This window comes from Peromyscus eremicus, chromosome 7, assembly GCF_949786415.1.
Source record: "Peromyscus eremicus chromosome 7, PerEre_H2_v1, whole genome shotgun sequence".
In the NCBI taxonomy this organism is placed as follows: domain Eukaryota; kingdom Metazoa; phylum Chordata; class Mammalia; order Rodentia; family Cricetidae; genus Peromyscus; species Peromyscus eremicus.
In genome coordinates, this window is record NC_081422.1 from 102,769,638 (window position 1) to 102,793,952 (window position 24,315).

Consider the following 24,315-nt stretch of genomic DNA (forward strand, 5'->3'; position numbering starts at 1 on the left):
GGAAGGGATTCGGGTGTGGGCAGCCAGGGCGGAGCACCCGGAGCACCCGGAGCCCGGGAAGAGATTTGCCGTACCCGTACTGAAGGAGACCCCCAACAGTGTGTGTGTGTGGGGGGGGGGGTCCTCCCCGACCCGGATTAGGCGCAAACCACACCCAAACTCCTGTTTTCACCGAGAGAGCCTTTATTTATTTATTTATTTGGTTTTTCGAGACAGGGTTTCTCTGTGTAGCTGTGCCTGTCCTGGAACTCACTCTGTAGACCAGGCTGGCCTCGAACTCACAGAGATCCGCCTGGCTCTGCCTCCCGAGTGCTGGGGTTAAAGGCGTGCGCTACCACCGCCCGGCGAGAGAGCCTTTATTAAGCAGGGAAGAAAAGTTAAAGTGGCTGCTTCCTGACTCAGGCAGAAAACAGCAGCAAATGACCCTGCAGGTGTCATTCTTAAGAAAAGGGGAGGTCTGTGTTAGAATGGGCTAGGATGCAATGGTAAAGGAGGCAGGGGATGAGGGAGAAGGGGAAGGGAACAAGAAAAGAGACAGGAGTATTGGCCCCAGAGGGACAAAGGTCTGTCTCTGGATAGAGAAGAGACAGACGTGGCACATAGGCAAATGCCAGTTTTTAAGGGAAAAGGGGAAACCGCGCGTTAGGACGAGGTGTTTAATTTTATTTTTTTGTTTGTTTTGGTTTGGTCTGGTTTTTCGAGACAGGGTTTTTTCTCTGTGTAGCTTTGTGCTTTTGAACTCACAGAGATCCTCCTGCCTCTGCCTCCCAAGGGCTGGGATGAAAGGCGTGCGCCACTGACCACCACCACCCGGCATTAATTTTAACTGGCACGTTCATTAGATGAACCAAAGGAGACTTTTGATAGCTGGACCTTGGGAGTCAGCCTCAGGAGGAGGAAGTGGCCAAATAAGAGAATAGATCTTGATGGCTAGCTTTAGGAATGTAATCTAACGGTTTTTTAGCAAAGCAAAGGGGCTGGGGGAGAAGGGCAAGGCCTGCCAGAGCCACATGCTCGAGTGATTACTATCCGTTCAGACACAATAGCAAACTCAAGGGCTGGCAAGATGACTGAGCAGGTCAAGACCCTTGCCACTAAGCCAAAGACCAGGGTTTGACCCTCAGGACCCACAAGGAGAGAACTGAGTTCTAAGATGCCCGAAAGCTGTCCCCACTTCGACCTCTATGTTTGTGAAGTGGCTTCAGCATGAATACACAGAAACAAAGGTTTAAAAAAAATAGTGATTGTGCCACTCACCTTTAATCTTAGCACTCGGAAGGCAGAGGCAGGTGGATCTCTGTGCGTTCAAGGTCAATCTGGTCTACAGAATGAGTTCCAGGACAGCCAGGGCTACATACTGAGATTTTTCGTTTTGTTTTGTTTGTCTTTGTTTTTTAAGACAAGATTTCTCTGTATAACCACCTTGGTAGTCCTGGAACTCACTCTGTAGACCAGGCTGGCCTCAAACTCACAGAGATCTCTGCCTCTTGAGTTCTGGAATTAAAGGCGTGCACCAACACCAACCCCCAGCTGTGAGACCTTATTAAAAACAAAACAGCCTGGCAATGGTGGCCTTTAATCCCTGCACTGGGGGGGGGGGGGCACAGAGGCAGGCAGATCTCTGAGTTCGAGGCCAGCCTGGACTGCAAAGTGAGTTCCAGGACAGGCTCCAAAGCTACACAGAGAAACCCTGTCTCGAAAAAACAGCATAAACAAAAACAAAACAACAAAAGTAAACCCAAGTAATAAAAATGACAGAACAATTATTATAGCAGTACCCATAATCCTCAAAGTAATTATACTAAGTAAAAGTCAGACACAAAAGAGCACATACTGTGTAGTTCTATTTATATAAAATTCTAAAAAATGCAAATGTATCTGTAGTGAAAACACAATGGGGCCAGTTGTGGTGTACACTTGTAATCCCAGCACTCTGGGTGGAGGCAAGAGAATCAGAAGTTTAAGGTTGTTTTGGCTATAGAGCAAGTTTGGGGCCAGACTGGGATACATGAGACCCTGCCTCAAATAAAGTAACAGTTGGAAGTCAGGCATGGTGGTACATGCCTGTAATCCCTGTAGGGAAGAGGGGCTGGCTAAGGAAACCCACCCTGACCCTGGAGCCCAGAATTCGGGAAGGATGGCTCAGATAAAGCCAGTGAGAGAAACATAGTTTGGCTCAGATCAGAACCGTCTCTGGCCCTGTCCAACTGACTTGTGAAACCAACCAATCACAGAGCAGGACAGTAGAATCCTGGCCCTGGGGCCCAGGACCAGGGAAAGAAACACAGCCTGTGTTTGGGACCTGAGCCAGAGAAATGAACACTTTATCCCCAAACCCAGAACCCAGGAAATATGCCCTGACTCTGAAACTAGTACCAAAATAACACTCTTGGCCCCTAGAATCAGAGTCAGTGAAAGAAATGTGCCCTGGCCTTAGAGGTAGTGTCAAAAAGCCAAGAAAGGCCAGTGAAAGAAACACAGTTTGGCCCTGAAATCAGGGCCATCTCTGCCCTTTGCCCACAAAACTGGCCAATCCCTGGGTAGAAAAAAACTAACCAATTACAGTTGACTCTGCCCCCTGGACATCCTATATAAACGCCCCTGCCCAGTCAGTTGTGAGCTGTTCTCTCCACCCTGGTAGAGGCAGCTACTCTCCTGGACTCCTCCTTCCCAAATAAATCTCTTTCTCAAAAGAGTTTTGGGTGAAGACTCTCATTCACTGGTGCACAGAAGAACCTTGCTGGGACGTCTCATAGTGGATTGAGCAAGGGGGAGCTGAACAGAAGACCCTTGCTAAGACGTCCCATAGTGGACTGCGCAAGAGAGAGCTGGTAACACGGAGACTGAGATTGTGGCTCTCCAGGAGAGGAGCAGGATTGCTGTGTCCTGCGGGGAGACCATCCCCCATCACACCAGGTATATCCTGACTTTCCCAAAGAGTCAGGATACCCTTCCCTGCTGAAGCAGTTCCAGGCCTGACTCTCTAGAGAAGTCAGCAAAATTTCCCTTCCAGGGTTGGGCTGTTTCTTTGCAGTCCCAGCTGTCAGTGCTGTGCTACACAGCTCTAGGTGTTCGGGACACCTTCAGGGCAGAGCTGTTCTAAGCAGCTAGAGGTGTCCGGGATACCTCGCCCTCCAGGCCTGAACTGTCTCCTTGTGGTTTCAGCCATCACAGCTGTGCTACACAGCTCAAGGTGTTGCCCGACTCCCCAGGTAGTCAGGACACCAAACCCACAGAGTTGCAAAACTCACATTCTGCAACCAACTTACTAACATTTTCCAGCATTTGAGTAGGTAGGAAAATCACTGCAAATTTCAAGCCATCCTGGCCTACATAACGGGTTCTGGCTTATCCAGGACCACACAGTAAGATCCCATCTCAAAACACAAGCAAAACCCCAGAACCTTGTTGGGGACTATGTCTTAGCAGCATATGTAACATATGGAAGGCCCTGGGTTCCATCATTGATACAGCAAAAAAAAAAAAAAAAAAAAAAAAAAAAACCATAGGCAAGTGTGGTGAGACCTGATGTCCTAGGACCTGGAAATCTAAGGGAAGTGGATCAGGAATTGGAGATCAGCCTGGGCTATGTAGCCAGTTTCTGGGAAGTCTGAAACACAGAATGGAAAAACCCTGTCTCAGAAAAGAGATAGTTGGACCTAATAACTGGAAAGTATAGTTCCAGGGCTTGGGACGCTGAGGCAGTAATATTTTGCTGTGAGTTCCAAACCAATCTGGGCTACAGATCGAGAACCTAAAAACCAAAAAAAGATTGAAAATTTAAAAAAAAAGGTAAAGCTGGTCTGGTGGTTCAGGCATCACAAGGACTTCTATGTGACGCAAATTATGTTGAAGATATGCCTGAGTAACTTAGTGTGACTGTCACAGATAAAAATAAAAGAGCTAAGGTGTAGTTTAGTAGAAGAGTGCTTGCTTAGCATACAGTGAGACCTGTGTTTGATTCCCACAAATAAGGATGATGTTGATAAAATGGTAGGGATCATTACAGATAGAAGCATGGTGATACATGTCAAAAATTCCAGCTCCCAGGAGGCAAAGATAAGGGAATCAGAATGTTAAGGTCATCTTTGTTTTGGAAAATAATTTAGCTAGGCAGAGGTGTGTTACATTTGTTTATGCTGCATTTGTTTAATGATGTAACAACGTGTGTTTAATTATGTAAAGGTGTGTTGTATTTATTTCACCTTTCCTGCCGAAGGCACCTGATTACTCTAATAAAAAGTGGAAATCCATGGCTGAGCACCAGCCCAAGCTCCAGGAGTCCAATCAATGAGAGAGAGGAGGGATTCTATGAGCAAGGGACATCGAGAACATAGTGGGAAAATGTACAGGGACAATTAGCCAAACTAGTGGAAACTCATGAACTGTGGAGCCCCCATGGTACTGGTCTAGGCCCTCTGGATAGGCGAGACAGTTGTTTAGCTTGAACTGTTTAGGGAGCCCCCAGGTAGTGGGATCGGGATCCATCCCTGGTGAATGAGCCGGCTTTTTGGAGTCCAGTGCCTATGGTGGGACACCTTGTGCAGCCTTGGTGCAGGGAGGAGGGGCTTGGACCTGCCTCAACTGAGTGTACCAGGCTCTGCTGACTCCCCATGGGAGACCCTTGGAGGAGGTGGGAATGAGGGGGTGGGTTAGTGGGGAAAGGCTGGGAGGCAGGAAGAGGGAGGAGAGGGGGATCTGTGGTTGGTATATAAAATGAATAGAAAATTTCTTAATAATAAAAAAAATTAAAATTTTTTTTTAAGAAGCAGAATGGCCAATAGCTGGTCAGGAGAAAGGATAGGCAGGGCTGGTGGGCAGAGAGAATAAATAGGAGGAGGAATCTAGGCTCCAGAAGAACAAAAGAAGAAAGAACAAGGAGACACCCAGGGCCAGAGGCCAGGGAACCACAAGCCAGCCAGACATGAGAAGAAGTGAAAGTAAGATATACAGAAGGAAAGAAAAGTAAAAAGCCCGGAGACAAAAAGTAGATAAAGAGAAACAGGTTACGTTAAGTTAAATAAAGAGAAACAGGTTATGTTAAGTTAAATAAAGAGAAACAGGTTACGTTAAGTTAAAAAAAGCTACGGGGGGGGGAGGGGGGACACTTTTGCCCCCAGCACTTGGGAGGCAGAGGCAGGTGGATCTCAGTGAGTTCAAGGCAAGCCTGGTCTACAGAGCGAGTTCCAGGATAGCCAGGGCTGTTACACAGAGAAACCCTGTCTCTGAAAAAACAAACAACCTCCCCTACCCCCCCCCAAAAAAAAAGCTAGCCAGAAACAAGCCTAAGCTAGGCCAAGCATTCAAAACTGATAAGTCTCTGTGTCATGATTTGGGAGCTGGTTGGTGGCCCTAAAAGAAATAGCTTGGTTAGACAGTCTCAGCTACTAACAAGGTTAGTACCAGCCTAGGCTATATGAGACTATCTCAAAAAGAAACAACAAATTACAGATTTGAAGTCCTACTCCTCCATCCCTGATATCATTCCTCTCCAAGTTACTTCTGTTCTGAACTTGTTAATTATCAGTCTTATACATGTTTTGTATTTTGATCCTACATTTGTCCATGAGTAATATGTGGCATTGTTAGAGGCAGCAGCTCACTGTGTAGCCCAGGCTAGCCTCAACTTCACTTTGTAGCCAAGACTGGCTTTAAACCTCTGGTTCTCCTACCTCCACTTCCCCAGCTGGAATTACAAATGTGCCACTTGGCTTAAGATTCCCATTTATATGTTTATGATAGTTAAGCTCAACTGTCAATTCCATGAGATCTAGCATCACCCAGACACAAGTCTCTGGGCAATGCCTGTAGGAGAGATTACCTTTTTTTTTTTTTCCTTCGAGACAGGGTTTCTCTGTGTAGCTTTGCGCCTTTCCTGGAATTCGCTTTGTAGACCAGGCTGGCCTCGAACTCACAGAGATCCGCCTGGCTCTGCCTCCCAGTGCTGGGATTAAAAGCGTGTGCCACCACTGCCCTGCTAGGAGATTATCTTGATTAGATTAATTGAGGTGGGAAGACCTGTACACCGCAGGACAGTTCCCTGGGCCGGCATCCTAAACAGTATAAAAAGGGGAAAATAAACTGAGCACAGAATTCATTGCCACGTTCTCTCTTCCTCCTCCTGTGCTCTTTTTTCTAACTATTTATTTAGTGTTAGGTAGGGAGTTACGCATACTGTGCTGGGGAGATTTGAGGACAATCCACAGGAGTTGTTTCTCTCCTTCCACCGCATGGGTCCCTGGGATTGAACTCAGGGTTCAGGCTTGCCAGAAAGCATCTTTACCCACTGGGTCATCTCACCAGTGTGGCTTTCTGCTTCTTAAAAATTTGCGATATTTTATATATTTTTATTCTATATGTAGAAGTGCCTGACTGTATGTCTTTGTACCACGTGCATGCAAAGCCCACAGAGGCCAGGAGGGCATCTGACTACCTGTAACTGGAGTTAAAGATGGTTGTGAGCCTTCATGTGGGTGCTGGGAATTGAACCTGGGTCCTCTGTAAGAGCAGCTGGTGCTCTTAACTACTGAGCCATCTCTCCAGCCCCAGTTTCTGCTTCTTGTCTGGATGTAAAATCATCAGCTACCGAAAGCCCCTGCTGTTGTGACTTCCTAGTTGTGACGAATTGTGAGACAAAATAGACCCATTCTCCCTTCAGTCAGGCTATTTTTTAAAAAATATTTATTATGTATATAGTGTTCTGCCTGCATATATACCTGCATGACAGAAGAGGGCACCAGATCTCATTACAGATGGTTGTGAGCCACCATATGGTTGCTGGGAATGAACTCAGGACCTTTGGAAGAGCAGCCAGTGCTCTTAGCCTCTGAGCCATCTCTCCAGCCCCCCAGTCAGCCTATTTTATCAAAGCAACAGGAAATTAACCAAGATCATCCCCAAATCTGAAAACAGTCCTGAAACATTTCGGGCCCCAGTATTTCCAGTAAAGGATAGGAAATGTGTACAGTTACTATGCATCCTTCTATACTGATGTGTGCCTGTGCAGGTTAGAAATGTGTACAGTTACTATGCATCCTTCTATACTGATGTGAGCATGTGCAGGATAGAAATGTGTACAGTTACTATGCATCCTTCTATACTGATGTGTGCCTGTGCAGGTTAGAAATGTGTACAGTTACTATGCATCCTTCTATACTGATGTGTGCCTGTGCAGGTTAGAAATGTGTACAGTTACTATGCATCCTTCTATACTGATGTGAGCATGTGCAGGTTACACTCGGACAGACTTCCTGCTGCTGACACCAGCAGCCTGTTTTCTGTTTTTGGACTTGTTTTTTGGTGTTTGTTTGTTTGTTTGAATTTGAGGCTGGAGAGATGGCTCAGCAGTTAAGAGCACTGACTGCTCTTCCAGAGGACCCAGGTTCAGTTCCCAGCGCCCACATGGAAAATCATAACTTTCTGTAACTCCAGTTCCAGGGAATTTGACACTCTCTTCTGGTGTCTATTAGTATTGCACACATGTGGTGCTCATGCACACACATGAAGACAAGCACTCATACAAGTAAAATAATCTTTTTTTTTTCTCTTTCTATCCTACCTTACATAGCATTTTTCCTTCTCTGACCTTGGAGTTGAGCTTCCATTGGAAGCTTTCTGGAGAGCCAGCTTGTTTTGGTAAAAAGTATGAACTGCTCATGTCTCTGTTATAGATAAAATGAAGAGTATACAATTGGCTCAAAATTACTCAGAATTAGACCATAATGCCAAATCTCTTCTCCCTGACATAAGCCCTATGGCATTCACCTGAAAAAACTGGCATTCCTAGCCGTTAGTGGTGGTGAATGACTTTAATCCCAGCATTGGGGATAGGAGTGGGGAGGCAGAGGCAGGCAGATCTCTGTGAGTTCAAGGCCAGCCTGATCTACAGAGCGAGTTCCAGGACAGCCAGACTACACTCAGAGAATCTGTCTCGAAAAACAAAACAAAACAAGACAAAAAAAAAAAAAAAAAAAAGGCATTCCTAGTCACACAAAATCCAGCATAGGGAGGCAGAGCTTGATAGTGAAGTAGCGATTTTTCCTAAGAGCAACCAACCTTTTTGACATTTCCTCTGAATTCATAGAATGCTTTCTATTTATGTCCCTAGCGGTACTGTCCCAGAGTTTTTAAGACACAGTATTCCTCTACAGTGCTCGTTAGTATTTCTTTGGCCGTGAGTTTATCAGACTCTACTGTGGAACTCTGCATGTTCATATAAAGATTCTGCTAGGCCCAGCATCACAAGAGCTGAAGTTCTTCTCTCATGCAGAAGAAACAGAGCAGCAAGGACAAGAGGGCAAGAGGCTGGGTCCCCCCTCGACAGCAGCATTGTGCAGTCACAGCCTCCTTTTGTTACTAAGCAACGAGAAGCTGACCTCTTGAAATTCTCTCCTCAGATGTAGCACCAAAAAGACAAGAGGACAGTTTGCCTTTTTGGCTCCCTTCCTGGAAAGATGCAAAGTACTTTAATAGGCTCCTGGGTAAGAGTTAATCCTGACCCTTTGACCAGCGTGTAGTCTTTGTGAGTCATGAGGACAAAGTGAGGTATCATCCATCCGCATCTGCATCCGCATCCATGGGCAGAGGCCTTTGAGCTGCCCTCCTCCTCCTGCATACCTCCACACCCCCGAAGGTTGCTTTGCCCCCTGCTCTCCTGCTAGCCAGTTGAGGCTCTTAGTCTTCTAGCATCTAGATCTTCATTGGTCCTCCCAAGCCTCATCCAACCTAACTGCTCTCTAATTTGGCAAATCAGGATATCAATATTTTTATTTATTTCCTGGGCCCATTCCCCCATGTCTGGAACACAGTGAATGCTGTTAAACTCAAATGTTGTTAAACTTAACTAAGGAGTGAGAGGGTGTCCACAAATAGTACAGGAACAGGTAGACAGTTAAGGTGCAGTCTTCAGTGAAATGGAGGGAGATGTCAAAGTGCCTGCTGTTGCGGTTCAAGGCCAGCCTCAAGCCAAGCCCCTCCGCTTAGAGTTATGATGACGGGGGACTTCCATCTTCAAAAGCACTCAGTACAAAAGGACTGGGCCATAGTGTGTCCACCTAACATTTTTTAATTCTATGTTTATGAATGTTTTCTTTTTTACTATTTTATGTGTATGAAAAATTTTTAAATTTTTTTGTTATTTTATATGTATAAATGGTTTTTCTTTATGTATGCCTGCGTGCTTGATGTCCAAGGAGGCCACAAGATGGCATCAGATTCCCTAAAACTAAAAATATAGATGGTTGTGAAATACCATTTGGGTGCTGGGGATCAAGCTCAGGTCCTCTGGAAGAGCAATCAGTGTTCTTAACTGCTGAACCATCTCTCCAGCCCTAAATATATATGTATATGTATATATATATATACACATATATGTATATATACATATATATTTTATTATTTATTAAATATATTATTCTTTGGCCATCTACTACATGTATGTAAATGTATTTGGTCATTTTCCTCCCCCCACTTACCCTCTCCCATCCCACTTTGACTACTCCTGAACCCCTTCTATTTCTAACATGGCTTCTCCTACTTTCTTTTTTCTTTTTCTTTTCTTTTTTTTTTTTTGAGATACAGTCTTCAGCTGTAGCTCAGGCTGACCCAGCACTCTCTATGTAGCTCAGGCCAGCCCTGAATTCACAGTATCCTCCCACCTCAGCTCTACCCACTGCTCAGATTACAGGCATGAGCCACCATGCCTGGCTGACAAGTGCTGATTTCTGGGTTTTGCCAGTACCTTCCTCTGACTTATATCTGGAAGGTTCTCTATCAGTTATTTCCTCTGTTGGGAAGTTTTATGTCTTGTTCGAGTGCCCCATGTCCAGAGGTGCCTATTTTTACCCCAGAATACCAGAGTGTATGGTAAATGAATGTTCACAACCTTGCCAATAGGTTCAAAAGGAATATCTGTCGGGTTCTTGGTTCTTGGGAGCCCTTGATCCACTATTAATATTGTGGGGGAGAAAGAAAGGGGACTTACTCTCAGATCTCGAGGAAGCACCGCCCCACTCAGCAGCGGCTGCCTACAGAAGTATGTTCTGACTAGATGCCCTTCCCCTCCACACACACAGCACGAATAGAGCACACCTTGAGACCACTTGTCCCAATGAATGATGGGGACAACTGTGCTGTCCCCAGACCAGGAGTATTGCTCTCTTCAAGCTCTGTTGTCAGAAACTCTGAGGAGGAGCTCCTTATTTCTTGGAAGCCTGGGGCAGGGGTTTAAGTGGGCTTTCCTACCATTCCCACCTGCCTTGTCACAGCACAACAGTGGCTTCTACGGGCACTTCCGAGGTCAAGTCAAGAGTGAGAGTGCTGGAGAATATCGCTTTGCAGCCAAGCCTCCCCCTCCAGCAGTGTTCCTGCAGAGATGTGAGGTACAAAGCATCCCTGAGGGCAGTGGGGTGGAAAGGGCTGTCCCTGCCTCTTATGAGGCCCCAAGAGAGCCATCTCAGCCCTTGCAGAGAGAGACTGACAAGACAGGCACCTGGGAATAGCCTCCCCCTGGGACAGCAGGAGGTCTGGAACCTTGTCCTTGAGATCAGAGATCTCTACCAAAAGGTTAGAGAAGATCAGACACCAAGGCGGACAGTTTTGTTTATGGATCCTTCAGGATGGGAGAAGGTTCTAAGCCAAGGTAGGTTGTTGGGTAACAATGGGGAATAGAGCCTTCAAAACTGAGGAAGCAAACCTTGAATTTTGCTGAACTTCCCTTAATTTCAGATTCTTTGAGGCCACAAAAATCCACAATCAGCCTCCCAGTTCTAGGATTTGGGCATGAGTAGGAAGCCTCCTCTTAGTTGGGCAGGTGGTGGCTGGTTCCAGCCCAAATACCTGCCCAGGGAGGACTGGGGAGGACAGGGAGCATAGGTGGGTCAGAAGAGCAGAAACAGGGTTCAGGAGCATAGGAGGAGGACGCAGGCCCAGCCCTCCACCATTTTTATGCCGAGGTGTATACACCAGTCAGAGTCACAGCATTGAAAAGTATGCTCAAAACAGGAAAACACAGGAGTATTTGCTTACAAAAACAGCAGGTATGGAAGCCTCAGGAAAAGACAGTCTGACAAGATTTTGTATGTTTTGGAGGGATGATAAGATTTGAAACAAGGTCTCATTCTGAAGCCCAGGCTGGCCTAACTCATCTTGTATATCAGGCTGGCCTTGAATACATAATAACCATCCTGTTCCAACTTCTCAAGTTCTAGATTATACCTATGAGCTACCACATCCAGCTAGTGCCACTGCTTAACAGCCAAGTGTCTGGGCTTGGTTGTACATGTCTGTAATCTTAGCCACATAGTAAGACCCTGTCTCAAACACACAGGTTGGGAGTGTAGCTCAGCTGGTAGAGTGCCTGACTAGTGAGCATGAAGCCATGGATTTGATCCAGAGCTTTGAATAAACAAGGCGCATGCCTATAATCCCAGCACACAGGAGGATCATATATTTAAAAGTTTCCTCGACTTGATAGTATGCTTGAGTCCAGCCTAGGGTACATGAGACTCTCTCTCAAAAACAAAACTGAGCAAACAAATAAAACGTTGGCAAATGGTCTTTACTGTTATCCCAGAAGAGCCCAAAGGGACAGGGGCAGCATGGCTGCTAGAATCCAGAAGAGAAAGATAGGTGTGCAGGGAAGAGCCCTGAAAGAATCAATGCTGCTAGGAACAGAAACAGTCAGCAGAGAACAGAAGGGGGTAAGAAACATCTCCCTATTGTCCTGTCTCCTCCCAGGGCTTCCCAGCCGTCATAGTGACATATGTACTCAATCTGCCTTCTAAACAAGGCCAGGGAGGAGGAAAGCCAGAGAAACACTCCACCCACTGCAGCTTCTTCCCTAGCCCTTTACCAGGTCCTCTGGGGTCTGCCATCCGGGTTCTTCAGGAACTGCTTTCCCGCCTAACAGCAGGGTCTTGGAGGCTGCCATATTTCTTAGCATTCTTAGCATTTCCAGTTGGAAGGACTTATTGGCCATGCTTACAAAACCAGGCCCAAATGCAGCTCCAGATTGCCCATCGGCACCCTCCTTCCTTTCCAAAGAGTGTAAGCCCAGTGTGGTGGCTTACACCTGCCAGTCCAGCAGTTGGGAGGTGAAGTCAGGGAGGTCAAGAGTTCAAAGACAGCCTTGCTACATAATGTGTCCAAGGTCATCTTGTCCTAAACTAACCAGAGAAAGGAAAACTGACAGTTAGTAGTACAGAGGCAGAAGCAGTCCAGAAGCTTGCAGCTGGATTTTTACAATATCCTTCAGGCAGCTCTCATCCCAGAGAGAAAACATCCTCTTGATTTATTAAACCCACTCCTCAGGAACAGACATACAGGAGACATGTTTTGGCTGATGATCCAATTGAAGACTTGAGGCATTTTCTTGCATTATCAAATGCCCCAAACAGCTTGGTCTGTATGTATTGGATCTGGGTTGAATAAATGTCAAGTCTCATGGCTCTTTCTCAGCCTAAGCCTATTTAATTAATAGGGCTGCGCAGGGAAGGTGCTTATTTTACTTCCCATTGGCTGAGCGGCACCAGCTGCAGCTGGCTGATTGTAGCTATTGTTGTTTAAAAGCTTTCCTGAAGCACTGCAACACTTTTCTCTGGTTTAGAGCTGGTGAAAATTTCATCTATGACATTTGGATATGGGAAAAATTCTTTTTTTCTTCTTTCATTTTTCTTTGAAACCAGGTGGATTTATTCTAGCCTTTACCTGCCTGGCCCTTGGGAACTATAATATCAGTCCTGTTTGTTCCTAAAGTCAGACAGAGGAGTCATAGGTACTCTTGGATGGAGTCCTTTGGCTGTGGTGCTGGGTACTCCCCCCACCCCGTTGCACCCCATGTCTCCAACACAGAGGCTCCTCCCTCAGAACCACATGATTTGACACTGTGCAGCTTTCCCAGGACCCTTAGCTCTCCCACATGTAGACACTGCCTCTTCCCAGCAGAACCTCTCTTTCTCCCCAAGGCCTCTTAATCAAGAATCATGTCTCTAGTCCCATCTGCTCAGATACCATGGGTACCTCAATAGAAGAGAAGCCTAAATGGTTGAGAGACAAAACATGCAGCTGATACTTCTTCTGAAGGACGAGCATCCCCAGAACTGCCTGGAACTGCGGAGAGGAAATGACTCCTCCTCACCAGGCTCCCACAGTTGTGAGAGAGCAAAACTGGAATCAGGGGGAGTTGATAGATTATCCTGCCACTGTAGGAATAATTAGTTTCCAGAGTCAGAGCTGTCTCCAGCAACAGAGACGTTCATTCTAGGCTGTATATGACTCTGCCCCTGAGAATAGAGATGGGAGAAACCTGGAGGTCAGTTGGAACTTGCCCTTGGCTTTCAGATTTTAATTTTTGTGTGTGTGTATTTGTGTGCATATGTGCATGTGTACATAGAGGTCGGAGGTCAACCTTGACTGTTGTTCCTCAGGACAGCTATCCACCTTGAGACAGGGGTTTTTACTGGGACCAGGGCTTTGCTAATTCAGCTAACCTGGCTGGCCAACAAGTCCCCAGGAATCTTTCTGTCTTTACTTCCCCAGCCCTCTGGTTGCAGGGGTGCACCACCATACCACCATTCCAGCTTTTTATGTGGGTTCTGGGGATGGAACCTAGATCCTTGTGTTTGTAGAACACGCACTTTGAAGACTGACCTAGCTTCGCAGAATCTACTCCCCCACACCTTTTTATTTATTTATTTTTGTTGAGACTGGACCAAGCTGGCTTTGAACTTTCTGTGTAGCTGTGGATGAACTTGGACTTTGTTCTTCTTGTTTTGGAGAGAGGATGTTTAATCATTTGGAACTGAAAATGGCCTTGAATTTCTGACCATCTTGCCTCTACCTCCCAACTGCTGAGATCAGAGAAGGTGCCCTCACTTCCACTGAAACGAGTTGTTTTCTGTCCCACCAGCCAGCTCCCAAATAATGACACAGAGACTTCTTATTAATTATGAAAACTCAGCCTATCGCTTAAACTTATTCCTGACTAGCTCTTATAACAAATTAACCCATTTATATTAATCTACGTTCTGTCACATGACATTACCTCTCTTCCATCCTGCACCTCCTGTTTCCTCTCTATGTCTCCTGGCTTCTCCTGCACACCTAGATTCCTCCTTCTCCTCCTCCTCCTCCTCCTCCTCCTCCTTTCTCTCCCTGGAAATCGCACCTATACCTCCTGTCTGTTGGCCATTCACCTTTTTATCATAACAATCACAGCAATACATCTTCACACAGTGTACAAATATCCTACTACATTTCCACCTTTCTGTCTAAATAAACAGGGTTTTAACTCTAATATAGTAAAACTATATACAATAAAAACAATTATCAGAGCTGGGCGGTGGTGGTGCACGCCTTTAATCCCAGCACTTGGGAGGCAGAGGCAGGTGGATCTCTGTGAGTTCGAGGCCAGCCTGGTCTACAAAGCAAGATCTAGGACAGGCACCAAAACTACACAGAGAAACGCTGTCTTGAAAACAACAACAACAACAAAAAGAACAATTATCAGGTAAGAATTACATTCACAATGTCCTGTCTGTAGCTAGAGTTTTTCTGGTCCTGCCTGGCCCACGGTCAGGACAAATCTCTCTCACCCGCCAGTCCCGCAGCTGCTCAGACCCAACCAAGTAAACTCACAGAGACTTATATTGCTTACAAACTGTATGGCTGCAGCAGGCTTCTTGTTATCTAGTTCTTCTATCTTAAGTTAACCCATTTCTATTATTCTATAAGTTGCCACGTTGCTCGTGGCTTACCGGTATCTTACATCTCGCTTTTCATGGTGGCTAGCAGCGTCTCTCTGCCTCAGCCTTCCACTTTCCAGAATTCTCTTCTCTGTTTGTCCTGCCTATACTTTCTGCCTGGCTACTGGCCAATCAGTATTTTATTTACTAACCAATCAGAGCAATACATTTAACATACAGTACATCCCACAGCACCTGTCTGTTAGTATTGGCAAATTAAAAAAAGAAAATACTCCATTATCTATCCTATCTTGATGAGTTCAAAGTTTTATACTTGATTTACTTTCTCTTAAAACTAAGGAAAACTGTAACTATAAGTATCTAATCTTCAATCAGAGACTCGAGGAGAGTATAACATTACCTGATTAAACAGGAAGTGCAGAGCAAGAAATGACAGAGACATCTGACTGCCTGGACAATCACTCAAGGTCCCTCTGCAACATTGGGGCATCCATCTTCAGGCTACAGGCCTAGAACATGTGGCAGGCTTTCCTGTGAAGCAGGAATTCTGAAGGACTGTCTTGGCGAAGTTTGACATGCACTTGCTTTTGTGTCCTGCTTGTCCGGTTTAGACAGCACACTGTCAGCAGTGGAGGCAAGGGCAGTTTCTTGCCCAGTGGCTGACTTTGACAGTGAAAGCAAACTCCATATGGAGATTATGTGACGCCCATCATTCTTGTTTGAAGCAGATTGGCACTGCCAGGAGCAGACACATCTCACTGTCATGAAAGCCTTATGTTATTAAAACATCTTAAGTGCCATATTCTGTAGGTCTCTGAAGTGTTTGAAGACCATCTGTCTATTTAGAATATATCTCTATTTGACTTTATAGTCTAACATGACTCTAAGTTTGATTGTCATAGATGACTAACTACTAACCTGTTTTTCTTTATTACCCTAAATTTCTTTCAAGGACTAATTTTTTGTTTTTTGTTTTTTTGAGACAGGGTTTCTCTGTATAGCTTTGGAGCTTGTCCTGGAACTCGCTCTGTAGACTAGGCTAGCCTTTTTTTTTTCAGAGCTGAGGACCAACCCAGGGCCTTGCGCTTGCTAGGCAAGCGCTCTACCACTGAGCTAAATCCCAAACCTCAGTTTTTTTTTGTTTGTTTTGTTTTTCGAGACAGGGTTTCTCTGTGTAGCTTTGTGCCTTTCCTGGAACTCACTCTGTAGCCCAGGCTGGCCTCAAACTCACAGAGATCTGCCTGCCTCTGCCTCCTGAGTGAATGCTGGGATTAAAGGCATGTGCCACAACCACCTGGCTTTACATTGTATTTTTAAATGAGCTGCATAGGTACAATACCTTAAACAAGAGTAGAAATATATATACAGTATAACAAAAATAACCTTAAATTTGTATCAATATCCAAATTGTAAAATATTTGAAACTAGTGGTTGTTCAAAACTAGACTTAACAATTTATCTTTCATCACATCATTTCTATACTATAACCCCCTTTTTCCCTTTAGAAAGAGACCCCTGAATCTAATCTCCTTTGTTCAGCTCTTTCCCTGACCACTACCTGTAACAATTTGTAACCAACCCCCCCTAAATGATGACAATTATCCATACTCCACCAAATGACCAAAAACTACCCACCCCACCTCTTGGGAACGTGGGTGTTGTGTTCCTTAGACTGCTTCCTGTTGTGGGGAGGTGGGAGAGGTGACAACATCTTTAAGGGACCCTGAAAAAATTGGGATAATGATCAAGTTCTGAGAGAGCTAGCTATATTATTTTTTGTTTAGTCTCTGTGTGATGGGAAAATGTAGAGCTTATGAGAAGTTTTGGCTATGCAATCTATGAGGCTGGACCATCTCAGCTAGCAGCTTTGAAATTGTTCTAGATGTAGAATTTTGAGGAAACTGCAACAGAGGCATTCTGAGAGGCTGGATCACCTAGGCTACTTGCCTTTATTAGTGTCTGGTCCTTTTTTTTTCCCCAAAAACACAAACTTTTAAAGGTAGCATGTATATCTGCATTAACACAAGTCTGGAATGTGCAGAGTGTACAAGTCAGTTAAAGACGATTTTTTGCCAGGCAGCAGTAGCGCATGCCTTTAATCCCAGCACTTGGAAGGCAGAGCCAGGCAGATCTCTGTGATTTCGAGGCCAGCCTGGTCTATACAAAACTATACAGAGAAACTCTGTCTCGAAAAACCAAAAAAGAAAAAAAAAAGATGATTTTGTTTTTGTTTTTGTTTTATGTTTGAGCAAGTAAAAGACATCTGTCAACTTTATAAGTCCATTTAGACTGTATAACCAAACCTCTATCCACGCCATAGGAAAGGAAGGCATGTAATAATAAGTTATGAGGACTCTGTAGCCAACAAGATTTATCATGTCTCATCCAGTCTGAGAGCTGTCCTCATGTAGAGGGATCAGTATATACATGACCTGTCCTGAAGTCTTTCTTGGTTTCTTTTTCATGTCTGTAGTCAAGATTTTCAGGTCTCCACCAATCAAACTTGATCTTCATTAATTTTGAAGAGAACCATAACTTTTTGTTTCCCTTGGAAACAAAGGCATAACCTCTTCCCCAACACACATTTCCCGACTTCCGTTTTGAAGCCAAGACATCTCTAAAGTATATAGGCTGGTTTAATTCAGCAGTCCCTTCCATAATCCAGTGTCTCTAGGCAGCTGCTGTTTGCTTATCAGCATTCAAAAAATTCAAAGTCAACAAAGCATCATGCAGGATCTAGACTCCCTGTGTATTTCCCAGCTTTACTTGGCTTTTTTCTTTTATATTACTTTATTCTCTCTTTAAATATTTTATTATTTTTAAACTTTTTATTTTGTTTTTTTTGTTTTTCAAAACAGGGTTTCTCTGTGCAGTGCTGGCTGTCCTGGAACTCGTTTTGTAGACCAGGCTGGCCTCGAACTCAAAAAGATCCCCCTTCCTCTGCCTCTGCCTCCTGAGTGCTGGGATTAAAGGAGTGCACCACCACTGCCTGGCCACTATTTTTTTTTTTTCTATGACTGTCTAGACCCATTTTTTACTGTATGTGTTTAAAGGCTTTCTCGATCTGGACCACTTTACTGTGCACCTGCAGCCTTCTCTGACCTCATGAAGCAAGCCTTAAACCTGCTGCTTGGCTCTGCACATGGCACTGGATGGCTCAAGCCTGCACTGGATGGCTTAAGCCTGCAGGCAGTGGCCAGGAGCACATCTCTGTATGCTACGGCAGGCTGAGAGACTGTGGGACTAGAAAGCCGTGTCTGGCTCTGTGTTTGTGTGTTTGGAACTTTTTTTTTAAGCTTTCTCAGGTTCTATATGGAAATATGTGCCCCTACATTGGACACCTTATGTAACAAGTCTTTTTCTGTCCTACCAGCCAGCTCCCAAACAATGACACAGAGACTTCTTATTATGAAAGGTTGGCCTATAGCTTAGGCTTGTTCCAAACTAGCTCTTATAACTTAAATTAACCCATTTATATTCATTTATGTTCTATCACATGGCATTACCTCTCCCATTTGTACCTCCTGCTTCTACTCTGTGTCTCCTGGCATCTCCTGCATGCCTACATTCCTTCTCCTCTCCCTTTCTCTCCCTGGAAATCCTGCCTATACTTCCTGCCTAGCTATTGGCTGTTCAGCTTTTTATTACAACAATCACAGCAATACATCTTCACTCAGCTTACAAATATCTCACAACATTTCACTTTGCGTACTGTTGAGACCAGCCCCAGGACTTCATGAATGATGGGCACACACTCTACTAACTGAACTGCATTCCTCCTCATTCAGCCTTGAACTTCTGATCCAGCTGCCTCCATTCCTTTGTTTTGGGATTACAGGGGTGTACAATAATGCTTGGTTACATTTATTTATTTACTTCACACATGTGCACACCTTTCATCTTACAGGCCTCAGACTTTTTTCACTGAAATGATTATACATTAATAAATGCTTAGAAGAAATATTAGAGAACCCTTCTGCATTTTGCCCAGTTTTCTTTAACAGCAACATTTTACAAAACTATAAAAATTGACATGATTGCAATTTACCAATTTCATTCAAATCGCCATAGTTGTATTGGTGTATATGTACTAAGCTCTATAGGATGCTATCCAGTTCAGGTTCACATAGCCACCTGCAGAGTTAACTTTCTACCCAACATCACCAAGAACCTTGGTGTTAGCCTTTTACCAGCATACCTGCCTGCCTCCTGTGCCTCTATTCCTTCCCAGTTCCTACCAAACTGCCTTAACTTCTACAATTCTGTCACTTGAGAATGTTGGGTCAAGTGTAAAGGTTAACACTTATAATACTTCTGATACTAAAAAGGCAGAAAGCAGGAAGCCTTAGAATTCCAGGCCAGCCAGGCCTACACTGGGAAACCTTGTCTCAAAAGAAAAAAAAATTAGACAGGCATTGTGGCCCACTTCTATAATCCCAGCACTTGGGAGACTGAGGTAGGAAGATGGCTACAAGTTTGAAACTAGCCTAAGCTAGTGAGCCCGGGACAGTTTGGGCTGCCATGTGAAATCCTGTCTCCACAAATCAATGATTTAAAGGGAAAAACTGCCATACAAGTGTAATAATACAGTACACAACCTTGGAGGTTGGTTTTTCTGGCTCAGTGTAATTTCCTGGAGAGTCATCCAAGTGGTGTGGCTATAAATAGCTTGTTTCTTTTCATTACTAAGTAGCGTTCTATGGTTTGTATGTATTGGATTGTTTGAGCATTCGCTTTATTAAAGGGTATCTGAGCTGATTCCAGTTTTGGCTCTTATAAATAAAGCTGCTATGAACATTTGTGCAGATCTTTGGGTGAACATAAGTTTTCTTTTTTCTGGGATAAATGCCCAGAAGCTCCGTTGCTGGATCATATGGTAGTTGCATGTTTAGTTTTTAAGAAACTGTCAAGCTGCTTTGCATTGTAGCCTTGCCATTTTACATTCCCACCAGCAGTGCATGAATGATCCAGTTTCTCTGCTTTTTCACTAACACTTGGCATTGTCTCTATTTTTAGTTTGAACCATTCTGATACACGGGTGATAAGATTTCATTGTGATGTTGATCTGCATTTCTCTAGTATTTAATAACGTTAAGCATATTTTCATGTTATTTACCATCTGAGTATCCTTTTTTGTGAAACATCTTCATGTTATTTGTCCATTTCTTATTGGATTGTTTGTTATTTACTATTGCAATGATATCATTATACATGCTAGATTCTAGTCCTTGTTGAATATGTGGTTTGCAAGTTTATTTTCCCCCAGTCTGTAGCTTGTTTTCATCCTCTTCTTATGGATTTTCATAGGAAAATCTTTTTGGGAGATAGGGCCTCCTTGTGTGGCCCAGGCTGGCCTTGAACTGGTGACAAACCTCCCATCTCAGCCTCCTAAATGCTGGGATTGTAGACATGGCAGTCACGCCTGGCACAACTTTTAAAAAGATTTATTTATCCTTATATGTGTATGTGTGTGCCTGCATGATTTTGTGTGCACCAAGTGTGTGCAGGTGCTAGAAGAGGCCAAAGGTGTTCATGCCTGGACCTGGAATTACAGGTGGTTGTGAGCCACCTGATAGGGATGTGGTAACTGAGTCTGGATCCTCTGCAAGAGCAGTAAAGACCCTAACCACTGAGACATCTCTGTAGTTCCCAAGAACAGAAATATTTTAAGATCTGATAAGGTCTAGTTTGTTTGTTTGTGTGGTTGGTTGGTTTTGAGTTTTCAAGACAGGGTTTCTTTGTGTATCTCTAGCTGCCCTGGAACTCTCTTTGTAGACCAGGCTGACTTCAAACTCACAGAGATCTGCCTGCCTCAGCCTCCTGTGTGCTGGGATTAAAGGTGTGCACCACCGCCTACCGATCTGCCTGGTCCCACCTCCCTAATACTGGGATTACAGCATGGCCCACCATACCTGGCTTACTTTTTCTTTTTTGGCTTTGATTTTAGTGTCAAGTCTAAGATTCCTTTGCCTGCTCTAGATTCTGAAGAGTTTCTTCTATTTTTTTTTCTTCTAAATAGCCTTGAGTCGGGCACACCTTTAATCCCAGCACTCAGGAGGCAGAGCCAGGCGGATCTCTGTGAGTTAGAGGCCAGCCTGGTCTACAGAGCAAGATCCAGGACAGCCACCAAAACTACACAGAGAGACCCTGTTTCAAAAAAACAAACAAACAAAAAAAAAAAACCTAAAACTAAACAGGCTTGGTTGGTTGATTATCAGTTGATTCGTGTGTGTGTGTGTGTGTGTGTGTGTGTGTGTGTGTGTGTGTGTGTTGAACCCAGGGCCTTGCAACATGCAAAACCCACTCTCACCACTGAGCTAAACCCAAGAGCCCTGGGATTTTAGTGCCAGTGTGTCACCTTCTGTATAAGAAACTCCGGCCAGCTTCCTGTCTTCATTGAGTTATCATGCTGTTTGAAGATCACTTCCAGATATGTCATAGCTGATTGAGGAAGTGCCAAAAGGGTAGACTGTTAAAGATATACCGCAGACTTGATTTTAACAGAATCGTCAATCTTTGATGGAACTAGTTTCTTTCCTTTCTTTTTCTTTTCTTCCCCCAGGCCCCCCGGTTCTGGGGGTAAAAACCCAGAGCCTCAAACCAGCTGTGCTAACACTTTACTTCTGAGATGCCCCAAATTCTGCATTTTATCTGAGCTTGTTGTCAGCCATTGCTGATACCACCCCATCCATGGCAGATCTCACCAGATCAGGTCTAAGGAAGGAGCTGCTGGTGTGTTTAGAGAGAAGACTAGTGTGGTGGAAGGTAGAGTCAGAGGATCTGTGTCATATGGCTCTCATGGACCACTATTATGACTTTGGTTGTTACAAACATGAAAAGCCTTTTGCAGATTTTTGACAAACAAGATGTGCTCCGGTTTATGTACTTAAGGACTTTCTGGCTACTGAGAGGACACCACACTGGGAGTGAGGATCTCGAAAGTACAGACACAGATGGGAAGCTCTCACAATACTCCAGGCAACAGAGGTCGGTGGTTTCCACCAGGACAAGCCAGGTGCAACCTTCCAGCATCTGGGAGGCTGAGGCAGAGGATCTTCAAGTCTAACCTGGGCTGTATAGTCAATTCCAACTCAGCTTGGGCTACGTAGCAAGACTCTGTGTTCAAAACAACAAACAGGGGCTGGAGAGATACCTCAGTAGTTAAGAGCACTGGCTGCTCTTCCAGAGGTCCTGAGTTCAATTCCCAGCAACCACATGGTGGCTCATAGCCATCTGTGATAAGATCTGATGCCCTCTTCTAGCATGCAGGTATATATGCAGAACACTCATACATAAAATATAAATTAAATAAATTTTTTAAAAAAATTCAAAACAATAAACAAAAATAGAGAAGACTCAGGTATTTGGATCTAGCTGTCAGCTGCCATGGCCTCAGCTGTAGGCAAAATGGGTCCAAGAGTGATTCCTTTATCAGTGACGTGTTTAGAGATGCCTTGCCATGCCTTGCCACAAAGATGTGAAGTAGGCAGTTGGCTATTGATTCTGGGATCCAGCAGACGCCCTCAGATGGAGACAGACGTATTTATTTCCAGATGTCTTTTAAGGCTCAGAGCATGGCTATGCTGTTAGGGAGTGATTTTGGTTGGAGGGATAAGACTGAAGGCCACTCCCAGGGAATTTGGATTTAAAGCCCTCCACTGATGACAGGATGTCCCAAAGCTTCTATTTCGGGCAAGCTCAGGACAAGAGAGCACAGGGGTGGGGTGAGGTATTGCTTTCATTCCTCTCCACCCTCTCAGGGTGTTAGCACTTTAGCAATTTAGAAGTCATGGCTCCTGCAACTTGCCCCAGTTATGGGCCCTGAGACAGTGTCTGCAGGAGCAGGTAAGCACGCCCCCTTCCCTTACCTTCCTTCTTGTCATCTTTCAGGAGCCAGCAAAGCAACACTACTTCTCCAAGCACGACAACCGCACTTCCTACGACAAAGTGAGTGCTGGAAAGAGGAAGGGGGAGGAGCCCCTGGCTGACAGAGGATGGAGCCGGTAGGGTAGAGATAAAACCTTTAGGAGAGCAAAAGTTTCTCAAATAAGCATCTATTTCCCCTAACCTTTCCCACGGCTAAATATTCCATCCCCCAGACAGGGGCAACTCTGCCTTGGTTTTCTTGACTAGTTTGCCCAGCGGTGTACAAATATCCCAGGGGACCACTCAGGGGCTTCATGCTAAAACGGATGATACACTGAGAAGGCAGGGTATAGGCTAGGGAGGCCAGGCGCAACCCCATCCTTACCGAGCTGACGTGGGATTAGATGGGGTCCAAGCAAATCCTGGACGCCGAGACTGTGGGCCAAGGGCCCGTACCGTTGAGGAGGGCCCCTACTGCCTGCTGCAGGGGATCGGAAGACGCAAAGACCTGGAACGCCTGTGGAAGAGGCACACCTTCCTGCGCTGGGCGCCCTGCGAGCTGGAACTGAGCCAGCAGCCACCTCTGGAATCTTCCTACCAGACTGATTTCCGGTCAGGCACAGGACTCAGTAGGCTCCCCCAGCGCCTTGTCCACTTCGTGCAGGTCCAGCCCCCCTATGCCAGCACCACTTACCAGCACAACTTCTGCCGGCCAGCCTGGGACGGTCGCTGCGACAGCGCCAAGGTAAAGCCCCAAGAGCCAGTCGCGGAACCCCTGCCTGACCTCCCGGGGATCCCGAAGCCCAAATTGCTGCAGCACTACCTTCACGCTGGAGTTTCTGAGTGTTTAAACTGGTCCCAAGCATTAAAAAGCTGACACAGCAGCCTGTTTGTACTGACAGCCCAAGATGTCTGAGGGGCCTGCGACCAGCTCTCTACCAGGTCCTGTGTCTGGCTCCCGTGGCTGGGGAGAGGCTGCCCGGGGATCCCTGCCACTGAGTGAGAAAGGATAGGGCCTGCAACAGACAAGACTCAAGAGTCCAAGACGGTTGCCTTGACCCCGGGTGGATTCTAGGAACCCAGTAACTTGAGTAACCTCTTGTACTCAGCGTAGCTACAGGAACACAGAACCTGAGGATCCTACTAGTGAGCAGCCAAGGCTGAGGGAGAAGCAAGGGCTGGCAGCTCCCTCCAGGAGCCAGGTGCCTTGAAGGGTTTGGCCACTCAGCCCCCCAGTCCTGCCCAAGAGATGCCTCCCGACAAGGAGACTGCCCCAGCCACCATACCACTATGCCACCGCTCCCCTTGTGGTTGTGCAGAACCCTTGAGGGGACCCCATGTGACCTGGATCTGAAGGTCATCCTAACCTTGTGAAATTTTATTGTTTTTGGGAGTTCTCTGGTCATCCTACCAAGTCCCCCCCCCCCCCCATACCCAAGACACTTTATGTTACCTAATACAAAGCTGATGCTTAGGTGGAGTTGAGACACCAGGGCACTTTAGGTATGGTTATAAGGCTTAAGAGGCTCCCTGTGGACTCTCATCCCAGGGAGAGTTGAGGCCTTCAAAGGAGAGGAGGGCAGAAAGAAAAGCATGAGAGTCTGCTCAGAAGCCACACACCAGATTTTATCAGTAGTTTTATTTCTACATCAAAACTCCCTGGGTCCTCACAACAGCCCTGTGAGGTAGGTGGGGTGGGAAAGTTTCAGAGATCCCCATTTACAAATGAGGATGCCCAGGCACAGAG

General features: G+C 45.4%; 1 protein-coding gene across 3 annotated transcripts; it reads left to right on the forward strand.

The window, feature by feature from the left end:
• The first annotated feature begins 8,183 nt into the window (after positions 1-8,183).
• C7H3orf84 (chromosome 7 C3orf84 homolog) lies at positions 8,184-23,452 on the forward strand. 3 transcript variants are annotated; one of them, XM_059268657.1, is made up of 4 exons: positions 8,236-8,480; positions 10,266-10,379; positions 22,593-22,649; positions 23,035-23,452. In XM_059268657.1, exons 1-4 carry the CDS (start codon positions 8,454-8,456, stop codon positions 23,443-23,445), a joined length of 609 nt encoding a protein of 202 aa, XP_059124640.1. In that variant the 5' UTR covers positions 8,236-8,453; the 3' UTR covers positions 23,446-23,452. The 3 variants fall into 3 exon arrangements, with proteins under 3 accessions (XP_059124643.1, XP_059124640.1, XP_059124641.1); XM_059268660.1 differs by lacking the exon at positions 10,266-10,379 and having other exon boundaries at positions 8,184-8,480; XM_059268658.1 differs by lacking the exons at positions 8,236-8,480; positions 10,266-10,379 and adding an exon at positions 10,448-11,036.
• Positions 23,453-24,315: the final 863 nt, after the last annotated feature.

Bases quoted from the DNA above. Each gene is read 5' to 3' on its own strand.
- C7H3orf84 (XM_059268657.1), top strand. From the start codon at position 8,454: ATGCAAAGTACTTTAATAGGCTCCTGG. The intron at 8,481-10,265 runs GTAAGAGTTAAT...GCCTTGTCACAG, and splicing joins GTACTTTAATAGGCTCCTGG to CACAACAGTGGCTTCTACGG. The intron at 10,380-22,592 runs GTACAAAGCATC...GTCATCTTTCAG, and splicing joins TGTTCCTGCAGAGATGTGAG to GAGCCAGCAAAGCAACACTA.